This window comes from Strongylocentrotus purpuratus, unplaced genomic scaffold (genome assembly GCF_000002235.5).
Source record: "Strongylocentrotus purpuratus isolate Spur 01 unplaced genomic scaffold, Spur_5.0 spur5_scaffold_21, whole genome shotgun sequence".
Lineage (NCBI taxonomy): Eukaryota > Metazoa > Echinodermata > Echinoidea > Camarodonta > Strongylocentrotidae > Strongylocentrotus > Strongylocentrotus purpuratus.
This window is the reverse complement of record NW_022145607.1, coordinates 7995655-8007527: the sequence shown is the minus strand read 5'-3', so window position 1 is coordinate 8007527 and position 11873 is coordinate 7995655. Positions and strand designations below refer to the sequence as shown.

Sequence of the window (11873 nt, the reverse complement as noted above, 5' to 3'; positions counted from 1 at the left end):
TCTCGGTCCGCACGATCGATCTCAAGTTTCTAAGACAAAAAAGCCCATGATTACAAATCGGTTCCATCAGAACCATATCTCCTCAACAAGTTCTCACACAATATATCGAAACCATAACTTTGAAATTAATTTATATAATCAAGATTTTACGAATGGTTTACCTTGCCAACTTGCGATGGAATCCGGAACTTTCAATACTTTCAAATAGCGAAAAGTAAGTAAGTTTAGTCTGAATCGTACTAGTCTAGACGTACCCATATAAATATTTAGGGTATATAAAGACTCCAGATTTTCACGTTATCTTGTCAGTTCTAACGGTTTATTGCAACACTATAATATCATTTTAACAGATAAGTATTTTTTTCTCCAAAATGTTCATGTTTTTAGGGCCTATTCTTGTTGGGCAAAAATATGTGTCTGGAATTTAGACTATAATTGAAATGGCGTAAATATTCATAATTGAATGACACACGCCCTTAAAACTAAAACAACAACAACAACAACATTCTGAATAGTCTACGGAAAAAAGAGCTCCGTATGGCCCACCTCTCCGCCCCACCTGAAAAGGTTGTGTATCTAATTCTATAGGGTAATTTTTGGTGCAGAATTGAATACGAATGTTGCCAAACAAGCCCACCTATTGGGCTCATCTGAAGCGCCAAGAAACATTCTTTACGGACATCTAGAAAACACTGTATTATTAAAACACATTGCAAATCTACGGTATTTTCTGTACAGAGCATGGAGAGGAGCTCGCAAAATACGTCTTGTATACCATTTGGTGTTTCAATGATGACAACTTTAAAAATTAGTAACTTTCCTACTTGTATTCTGCTTTTTTTAAAAGCGATCCATTAGGGTGGACTTCATTTTAACTCTCAAAAAAGCTGTAAATTATACTTTCGTATGCGTTTGTCAGACAAAAAAAAAATGCTTACTTATAGAAGCCTTTAGGCCTACATGTCGAGGACTTGAGCCCCCTCCTTTACTTTTTTGAAAAAGTATATAAAAGATAAATAGAAAGAAGAGTGACCTGCCAGTGTCACAAAAAAGGTATCAAACTATGCTCATTTGAACCTAATTAAATGCTTAAAACCCATGAGCTTCCGGGGGCTCTGCTCCCTGGACCCCTTCAAGGCGGGGCCCTGGATGCTCATCTGACAGTAATGTAATTCCTAAAACCCCTCAGCTTCTGGGGCTCCGCCCCTGGACCCCATGCCAATTAGTGACCTGCCAGTGTCACAAATATGGTATCAAAATATGCTCATCTGACCGTAATTAAAAGAAGAAGAAGAATTAATGCCTAAAACCCCTGAGCTTCCGGGGGGTCCGCCTTGACCCCCTACCGGGTCTTTGCCCATGGATCCCACCCTAACTTACGCTCCACTTACTTTGCTCGCTACCCTCTACCTGATCATAAATACTTTAGCCACACCCCCCCCCTCCCCCCCCCCCCCTCCCACTTTGAAATACGTTCCGCGGGCCTGCATGCATGTAGCATGTGAGTGGTGGTGATGCGGATTTTAATTTTCTTCCCCCCCCCCCCCATTACTCCCCTGTTCACCATCTTTGCACGCAAGGCACAGCTAGTATCGATTTTCATCCAAGAAAGATTAATTTAGATGCTCCCATTGAGTGCCAACACCAAATTGACAAAACTGTTCTTAAATCGTCTTCTCCCTCCTTCATACGCAGACTTCTTCTTTTCCCTTCTCCTTTCCTTTTTTTCTTTCTTCTATTCCCCCTCCCCCCTCTTCTTCTTCTTCATCATCATCGCCTACATCTTCTTCCTCCTCCTCCTCTATTATACTACTATACTACTGGTATACTTCTATATCGCTATTCTTCTATTCAAGAAGTTGCAAATTATAGGGCAACAACAGCTTCCCTGAATTTTAGAAGTTTTCAGTAAAAGGGGTCTCTTTCATGGAAAAACACGCAAAACATTGTGCAGTCTACTACACTATTTTGCATGCCGTAACGAGATATGACAGTGCCAAAAAAGGTTGTATTTCCTATATTTTTGTGACATTATACTCTGCCATCAGTTGTCTGTCCGCGGAGTCGGCTAGTACACGGGTTCCATGCATACTACACATAAAATATACACCATCGCAATTTTTTTTTAACAAGTGCGTTGTGACCACAAATTGATGCCTCATTAAAAGAGGTAATAACATGCCAAAAGTGACATCTATCCCAAGTTTCTGTCGAAATCTGTTTCAGTCGGTTTTGGTTTGCCTTAAAACATGTTATGTTCACAAGCTGTCATCTGATTCTGTTATACCACTACTACAAAGTACAGTGATTCTTTACATGTAATACTCCTTTAACTATTATATTAAGAACGTGTATGGACATTTGCCATTTTGCCACCGCTATGCCGCTTTGCTGTTTTGAGGTGGGGAGTTTAATTCTGTTAGGGCCTCGTCAGGGTTTGCGACAAAAAGCCACCCACTCCTTACAAGCCTGAACTTCCTTCCCACCCCCATCGGCGAATATAAGTAGGCCTATCATTCTGAAAGAGGATCACAATTCACTTGACTGTTCTTCACCAGATAAGGAACCGTTTCTGTTCTTTGTAAACTTTGTCGATCTACATGTGAGCAAACCAAATATCCATGTTGAATGACATTGGACAAATATATACATTGAATTGAATTGAATTACATGCTTGGACTGACTTTGGATAAAACTACAAAATGACAGAGGTGGGCCAGAGGAAGGGTTCGTCCCCCTGTAAGGGAGGTGAACGGTCTCTTGTGGACGCTTTATCGGACTACCCTGGGGAGTTGGTGAAGACAGAGAGCCCTAACTTCATCTGCTCTCTCCTCCCACCCCACTGGAGAAGTAATAAGAGTTTGCCCGTGGCTTTTAAAGTGGTTTCACTTGGTGAGACAAAAGACGGAACGGTTGTGACAATTGGAGCAGGGAATGACGAAAACTGCTGCGCCGAATTGAAAAATAACATAGCAGTCATGAAGAATCAAGTTGCTCGTTTTAATGACTTGCGTTTTGTTGGCAAATCAGGCCGTGGTAAGTCGCAAATTTAATCTCTAAACCGAACCAAAACAAGATTGTAGTGGCTGTATAGGCCTAGTTAAGATGTAGAAGTGTCCTATTCGAGTGCAGTGGTTGAAAACCCCTCTAAAGTGTTAGGAGCCCCACATTTGCCCTAAAATTGATGGCATAATTTCACTTAAATTGGATCATAATAAGAAAGAGGATGTCGTTTCAGACATACTTCTGCAAAGATTTACGCCAAAAAATGTATTTGAAGACAAAATATTGATAAAATAAAACATTATTTGGGTTTTCTGTTGCATGCAGAAAACCTAAAATTTGCCTCGTGTGTTTGATCCCCAGCTCGGCACTTATGTCATTAAGCAAGTCATTTCATCTAAATTACTTCTCTCCTCCCAGGTGTTAAATGGGTATAACCGATAGGATGCGAAAGTCATTGTAGTTTGTTCAGCAACGTGATCGTCTGCACTGTGAAAAGGTTGCGCAATATTTTCCAACACTTTGTCCAACGTTGTGCCAATAGTCAACCCAACCATCTATTGGGCAATATTTTCGTATTTTGCCCAACAGCTGGTCAAGATTTTCCCAACAAGTGGGCTATCGTACTAGTCGGGCAGTTGAAGGGTCATATCTTTGCCCAAATGTTGGTCAAAATACGAAACAGTTATGCACGTGTAAAGTAGGGTACTTACGTTTACCAATACCACTGGGCAAAATATTGCCCAAAATATGGTTGGGTTGACTATTGGCACAACATAACATTAGAACGCGCAGTGCACAAAACGCAGGATTAATTTTACCTAAAATAAAAACCCAGATGGGAAAACAAAGTTTTTCATTTGATGGTGCAGCTTTTTGGAATAGTTTACCTAATTTTTGAGTAATGCGCCATCAAATTTTAATTCATTTAGTTTCGATTTCGATTGTTTACATCAATATGTTTGTAAATTTTGTATTTATATTGTAGGACCTCCACGGAAAACAGTATTTAACTACTGATGGAGCCACCCTACTAAAAAAAGACTAATAACTAAATAAATAAATAAATAAATAAATAAACGTTGGGCAAAGTGTTGGGAAAATATTGCCCAACCTTTTCACAATGTGTAAAATGTGCCTGGCTGGAATTATAATGCTCCCCAGGAGTGGAGAATGTGCATGCACGCATTGTGTGCGGGTAGGCCTGAATCCGATGACCGAGGTGATTACATATTTTCTGTAAAGCGCTTAGAGACACTGTAAATGTATTTAGCGTTATAGATAAACCAGATTCTTCTCCTTACAGTTATTATTATAATTACTATCATTATATCATCATTACCATTATTGGGCTCTTCTTGTTATTATTATTTTGTTTTTGAATAATTATTTTGGTCGTTTCATTATTATTATCATCATCATTTTTTACCACTATTGCTATCCTTATTGTCATACCCACACAGATTTAGGTCTAGTTCAAGAGTGTCCATTAACTACGAGAAAAGGGTGTGTGGGGAGGGGGGTACTGTAGGCACGTCCGATAAACTGTTGATGATACGTCAGATGCCCTCACCAGTAAATTGAAAAAATGCAAACAATTTGATGGAAATTAGATGTTATATCATTCTTATCTAGTCTCATTAACTGACACGTGATAGATAATTGAAGGGGTCGTTTAAGAAGTTGAAAGAACTTTTAAAAGTGAATGGACGCTTCATTACGATAGAGGGACCTGGGGGTATTTTATTTTATTGGAGAAGAATTTTGGACGCTTAGAAATGTATGGGTGTGAACTTTAGTATCACAAAGGGACCGGCAATTGAAGGGTTGTTTTAGTGTCTTACAAGAGAATTTGGGGAACTCCAACGTCATTTTATTTTATAGGGCTTAGAATTATGGTCCTCTTCTTCTGACTAAACTGCCCCTGCATATACATTCAGAAATTGCAAATGTGATGCTAACCTAGAAAGCAACCTTAAAATCATTCTTGCGTCATCACTCACTACGAATATCATTCCATCATACTTTGTAATCAGCATTACTCAATTTTCTATGCTCGACATTGCACAGCAGGTGAAAAACGTCATAACGGTCCAAAGTTAACTGAGAAGTTTAGAAGAGGTGCGAGTCAGCTACTTTATTGAGGATCTCATCAGAAAATATGGGGTTAGAATCACGCAATTCATAGTTCAATTCCCTGGAAAAGTGCCTCAAAATAATAGACCGCAACCTTTGTGTATCTATTTTTTCCTGTTGTCAAGGTCGGACTTACGCAAGTGGATTATTATTTTGGCTGGATATGTTGTTCGGTTTGGTTAAAGAGCCTGTTTTTGTGGTCAACCAAATGCCAGTGTGGTATACCAACATTTCCCCCACTTACAAAAAATTGTAAAAAAAAAGGAAGGTGTTCTTGATTTAAATTACATTATGATATACGTTGATGATTTCTGACAAAATTTAGTGGTAAGAAACCTCTAATCCTTCTTTTAAGGTTTAAGAATTTCATGAGGCCACTACGCACCCCTTCCTTTGAAATGAAGATAACATGACTCCTTGGACTCCATCTCGTTCTCAATCTTTGTTTTTAAACAACAACATGAAATGCCGATAACTGGGCTATTGCTTCTAAATTTTTTTCTTCAATTTATCAATAATAATTGTGGAAGTGTCGGGGTATGATGGTCTTATCTTCATCATTATTTTGTCATCACTCGGAAGACAAAATAATTCAAATTGACATTACAAGATGGTTCGAACCCCATCCCGGCACTAACGTCGTTTGGCAAGACATTAATCAACGCTTGACACTCTCCACCCAGGTGTAAAGGGGTACCTGGCAATAGCTGGGGTAATAACAATTACAGGAACCTCGGGGAGAACATCGTTGATGCTGATGGGGCTTCCCTGGGTAAACAAAAATATGAAAATTATCCTCATCATTAATTCTGTCATCACTCGGGAGACAAACAAATTCAAATTGATTTTTTTTTTAAACGTTGTAAACGACGCGTCTTGCTTGAACTTCCCTATAAGACCTACACTGTATGTGTGGACTGAGCACATTAAAGTTACTTGTTACTTTTAATTCTCAGAATAAAAACAGTCAGTGATATTTTGTTTTATCGTTACTTTCTGTTTTTTCTCATCTCATCTTTACAGGTAAAAGCTTCACGCTGTCCATATTCGTTTACACCAACCCACCTCAGATTGCTACCTGCAACCGTGCTATCAAAGTTACTGTGGATGGGCCTAGACCAAGACGTGAGTTATATCTTAGTCTCTACTAATTTAATAATTGTTTATTTGACAATGCTTTGCAATCAAAGGTTGAATTGTATTTGATTGACAGGTACTATTAACCCTAAAAAGGCCGGGCTATTTGAGGTCTTAGTACGGCCGGGGGGGGGGGGCATTATGGCCCCCCCCCCCCCCAAGATCTTGCACGCATGTCAAGTGAAGTGTATAGAATAATATGATAATTTCAATTTTTTGAAAAATTCACTCATTTGCATATTTATGGTAATTTATGCAAATAAAGTCATAAAAATCACATTTTTACCCATAAATCATATATTATTCATATTTAAGCATTCTTTTTCACTACATATATTCATTAGACCATTCTGAAACATAATACGACAAAAAATTTGGAAGAGGCAGCTTATTCCTTATGTTATCCCTTGTTTTGATAATTTCTTATGTATTTCATTGTTTTTTTAACTTATGTATTTCATTGTTTTTGTTGTTTTATTTCATTTCTTACTACAATTCAACTATTTTGACTCCAAAAACAACCATCTAAACTTCAAACAAGACCCAATAACCCACGTTTGATCTGTTTTTAGGAAAAATGACTTTTCCATATGTTTTGTACACAAATCACAAAAATGAGCGATTTTCGGGCTGACATGCAAAGACAAAAGGTCATGTGACCTTGTAACCGTAGGTCCGATTTTCAACAAAAAAAAATGAAAAGTTGCGCAAGACTCGAAAGAAAAAAGTCAGCGAGCGGCGGGGCGCCATCCATATGCGTTCCCGAGCAATCGGAAAAATCGTGGAGGGGGGGGGGGCATAATGCCCCCCCGGCCTTATTAGGGTTAAATTTCTTTAGTAAAAGTGATTGTACGTAAATGACAAATGTATTTAATCTATTCTGAAGTGGTGTTACCAGCATTATAGAGTGGAGCTGGGTTATGGCCTCCTTTCTATTGGAAGCGAAGCCTATTGCAAAAGTTGGATCCATTTTTTTTTCTTCCTTACCCGCCCCCGCCCCCTCCCACCTCCCCCTTCTGAGCCGAGACAGCTTTAGACCGCTGGATACCATGACTAGTTTTCGGCTCCACACTGTATTGATATGTCATTTTGCCAAAAATCTGAATAACACATTGCTACGATTACAGCAACGAGGGGAAGAAAAAAACATGAAATGGAAATTTCTGCCAAAAGATTAGTCGCCTGGAATGAATTGGAGACCGATAATGAAATACTTTTCAGGTCGCTCTATGTTCTTAATCCTGATGTATGGAACATCTGGGTACAAGTGACTGTAGTATTGCCCCATAGTTTGTTTTTCTTGTCTGTTAGCTGCAAGTATGTTACTGGTGGATCCGCTAATTGCCAACAGTTGTCCATGCTGTACTTTTGGTGCCATCCTGTATTCTCTGAAAGGGCTTCGCAAAATGTCGTTTTATTGAAAATATTAGCTCAAAATAATACTCTACTCGATGTGTTTGTATGATTTCTGGGAAAAGCGTCTCAGAAACGGAAGACGTTAGGCAAATTCACTGATCCACAAGATAAGATTTAAACGCATGCACTATCTTTCCAAGTTGTCAAATTCTTTTGAATCCTTTAAATGAGTTGTAATTGTCTCCGTTTGAAAGGATAATGTTATATCGAGAACAAAATTAGATTCCTAACATGAATTAAATGGGTTTATTTTTTTATTAAAAAAAAAAATCTGCCTCATTCCAGTGTAGTTTGCGAAAGGGTCATTTTATTATGACGGGTGATAATGAACTTAAACAAAACCTTTTTTGTGTTATTCCAGGACCAAAGTCAAAGCATGATGATCCTCTGTGCTTCTCATCGATCATTGACACAGGCCACGCCCATTCTTATGGGTTGGTCATCTCTCACCATGACAACCAGATTGGAAGACAGCAGCCGTTTGTGAACCAGGGGTGGATGCCTGGATCTTATCCCCTCACTTCAACTTCTTGTGGTAATAAATTCAAGTTGGTTTATTCTTAATGTCCATTAGAAGGATCTATTCGATAATATTTTACATACAAATCATAAACTAAAAGCATATTTTTTAATGGACACGGAATACTCAGGTAAAACCAGTATACGTGTGTTGCATTTGGTAAAGAAAATCACGTTCCTAAAGCTTAAACACGTTTATTACGTAAGAGCCAAGGAAAATAATTATCTAGGAATTGTTATAAAGGATTTTGAAATAAAATATACCTTTCTATAAGCCATACTTTTTATGTTCTCCACATATTCCCAGTTTCAGAGGGAGATGAGCACGACACAAAACATCGAATTTAGGAAATACCGAGCCCCTATCTTACTGCAAGGGTACATTGGATCCTGTCCAAGAGAGTTTGTGATATAAGCTTCTACCTGTTGTTGGCGTGCTTTCAAAATATGTGCAATGTCATCTTCGCTATGCTCACATTTGTTTCAAAATGTCATCAAGCTTGTCACTTGAAGTTAAACAATTTCCACGGTATGTCTGATGGCAAAGCGTATGTAACATCACTTTGGCATGAGACGCCCACTGACATGACTACGTCAATCCGGTTCATTAAGGTGAACGCCATTTTGTCCAAGATCCACAGGAATTTGGATTACTATGGGGGTCATTTCTCGATCATTATGCAGTGAATAATCGTCGTGAATAGAGCTGAAGTAGAATAAAAAATGACAAGCGTTTCCCTTGAACATGTTGAAGCCACGGCCATGGTTAAACTCTAGTTGGACAATGGCCATGCTTTCGGTTTTCGACATGATCATGAGTACTCTTGTGGTATAGCAGAGAGACCACGTGGTTCGTATTGGTTCGTCACTTGTGGTAAACTCGATCCACAAATCAGCTGACAAGAATATGACCAGGTCCTACCGATATGAGAAAAGACAATAAATAAGCCTACGTAATTTAGGTGTGGATGTAGGTCCATGGTTGGACTCTTTGTCACGCAAAAGCCCAGGGCCAATCCCCGGGGTTTTAGGAATGAAATCATGCGCGGGTGATGCTACTTTTAGGTAGGGGCTTTTTGCCATGGGGGGGGGGGGTTGAGCCAGTTGCAGATCCAGGATTTTCCAAAAATCGCGCCATTTTACTGTTTTACTTTTCTTTTTCTTTTTTCCTTCCCCCCTTTTTTTTCTTCTTCACTTGGTCGCCCAAAGGGGGGGGGGGGGTTAAACCACCGAACCCCCTAGATCCGCCCCTGTTAGGTTATGTCTTCAAGTGACCTGGCCATGTGCACCCTTGCAAAAAAGCGAGAGAGAGAGAGAGAGAGAGGGAGAGAGTGAGAAAGGGAGGGGGACAAGAGAAAAAAGGGTTAAACCACCGAACCCCCCTAGATCCGCCCCTGTTAGGTTATGTCTTCAAGTGACCTAGCCATGTGCACCCTTGCAAAAAAGCGAGAGAGAGAGAGAGAGAGAGAGAGAGAGGGAGAGAGTGAGAAAGAGAGGGGGACAAGAGAAAAAAGGGAAGAGGAGAGAGGCACGGCGTAATTAAGATGATACCACACCGTCCCCTCACCGTACGGCTAATAGTTCTCTCGCCATCCAATTTTATCTAACATTTCCAATGTTGCCATCATGACACCGTACCAGTGCCCCCGTAGCTGCAACAACGCTACGCCTCTGCCTTTAGAAGCACGACAGGTCCCAAACACGCTCATGGCCAAATAAGGGGGGATTGATTTCGGAACAACACTTCTATACCTTGCTTAATAATTATTTTTCGGGGCGTTTTTTGTTTTAACTCATGCACCTACGTGATCGGTTAGAAAATGTTATCGCCTATTCTTCCGAATGTTTTTTTTTTCTTTGTTTTTATTATTGCCCTCACCTGTACAGCAGTCACTACTTTTAATAATTATGATTCATACGCTTGTCAGTTGAGTGCGAAGAGGCAAAGAGGGTAGAAGACTGTCGTAGTCGAGTGGTTAAAGCACCTGACTTGTGGTTCGATCCCCGATACGGCACTAATGTCCTTTGGCAAGGCATTAATCTTCATTTGCCACACTCGACCCAGGTAAGGTAAATGGGTACCTGGCAGGAATTCATTCCTTGAAATGCCGGAGCGCTGTAATGGCAGATAATATTATAGGCTAAAGCCGGGTAATAATTAATGCGCCTCGGAATAGAATTTGTAGATAGACGGGGCTATAGAAATGCCTATAATCAATTATTATTATTATTAGGGGGAGAGGAGAAAAATGATTTTGCTAATATTTGTAAGGACTTATGTCTAACGTCAGTCTCAGAAAACAAAAAACATTATTTTGGACAACTTTTTAAGAACTGGGGAAGTATCCCGTGATATTTTCTATCCCATGAAATATATAATATTTATTGTAGAATCCACAAAGATTAATGCTACTAACATCGACTCTTGCGCAATATTTTATACAAAATATTATTGAATGTTATGTCTTTGCATTATTTTGTTGCAGATAACCAGCCTGAATTTCATACAAATCATTATACATCATCGGTTCAACAGTCAACAGGCAACCCCATCCTTCCCCCACAGATAAAGACGGAACCTCCGGAGCTGGACTTGGTCGCTGTTCAGCAGAATCAATCCCAGTTCATCTACCCGACGCAACCAGGAGACACACCCTTCTATCCGTCACAATCTAGCTCCATGTCCAGAGTGTCACCTGGGGAAGATCCACAGCAGCGTACCATCTTGCCGATGACCCCAAACCAACTCCCCTTGCCATCACAGCCTGCTCAGGATGTCTTCTCTAGCTCCACCGCTATTCCAATGACGCCATCAGCTAATAACCCGATTTACCCCCACCTGTACATGTCTACTCCTTCATCTCAGACGCACTATGGTAGTGGCTCTATGCTCCCATCGAGAAGACCAGAGGAAAAGCGAGAATTGGAGGATAAGGAAGACACTAGTCATGGCATCTCCGTGGAAATCATCACGAATCTTCCTCATCCCTATCCTGATATGTCTCTAAGTTACGGAGGCCATCCGCAAAACCAGATCGAACTGGATAGAGAGAGAACCACTGGCATTCAGAGCGTTGGAATGGAGCTCATGCAGCAGCAACATCAAGGCAACACTAATATTGCACCAATGCAACAATCTGTCCTAGGACATTTGCCACTTTTGGCTGATTCGAGAAAAGAGGAATTTTGGCGGCCATATTGAACTTTCAAGAAACTCTTGAGACTATTTCCGAAATGATAACCTTAAAATCTATATCCTTGTATAGGTGTTGAGGTCTAGTGGATACGTCGCTGGACTGTGAATCACATCACATGTTTTGCGGTTCGAGTCCCGCTGCGGCACCAATGTCCTTTGGCAAGACATTCATCTTTATTTGCCACTCTCCACCCAGGTGTAGAAAACGGGTACCCGGTAGGAAGACATTTTCTTGAATGCTTGAGCGCCTTATCATGGTAGCTCAGCGGCAAAAGCCATGGTAATAATATTTCAAGGCCCTCATGGAGAGCTGTATTAACACTGATGAGGTTGCTCGCGGTAAACAAGACATATTATTATTATTATCATCATTTATTCGGTGCCTATTTTAATATGTGTGACCATGCGAGCCTATAAGCCAATTCAAACACGTTATTACCCAATTCTGTTACAAACAAAATATCGA

At 40.0% G+C, this 11873-nt stretch overlaps 2 protein-coding genes across 2 annotated transcripts in view; one reads left to right on the top strand and one right to left on the bottom strand.

Moving 5' to 3' along the window:
* Positions 1–228, bottom strand: part of LOC100892910 (centrosomal protein of 85 kDa) — a 28223-nt gene extending 27995 nt beyond the window's left edge. The window contains exon 1 of the mRNA XM_030995019.1: positions 162–228. The gene's annotated coding sequence lies outside the window, so the exon portion shown is untranslated. The remainder of the gene's footprint in view (positions 1–161) is intronic.
* Positions 229–2517: 2289 nt separating this feature from the next.
* Positions 2518–11532, top strand: LOC576197 (runt-related transcription factor 1). Its single transcript, XM_776533.4, has 4 exons — positions 2518–3036; positions 6163–6264; positions 8054–8227; positions 10698–11532. The coding sequence occupies exons 1-4, from the start codon at positions 2703–2705 to the stop codon at positions 11411–11413; spliced, it is 1326 nt and encodes a 441-aa protein (XP_781626.3). The 5' UTR covers positions 2518–2702; the 3' UTR covers positions 11414–11532.
* Positions 11533–11873: the final 341 nt, after the last annotated feature.

Coding starts and splice junctions, on each gene's coding strand:
- LOC576197 (XM_776533.4), top strand. CDS start 2,703: ATGACAGAGGTGGGCCAGAGGAAGGGTTCGTCCCCCTGTAAGGGAGGT. Junction 6,265..8,053: donor GGATGGGCCTAGACCAAGAC/GTGAGTTATATC, acceptor GTGTTATTCCAG/GACCAAAGTCAAAGCATGAT. Junction 8,228..10,697: donor CCTCACTTCAACTTCTTGTG/GTAATAAATTCA, acceptor ATTTTGTTGCAG/ATAACCAGCCTGAATTTCAT.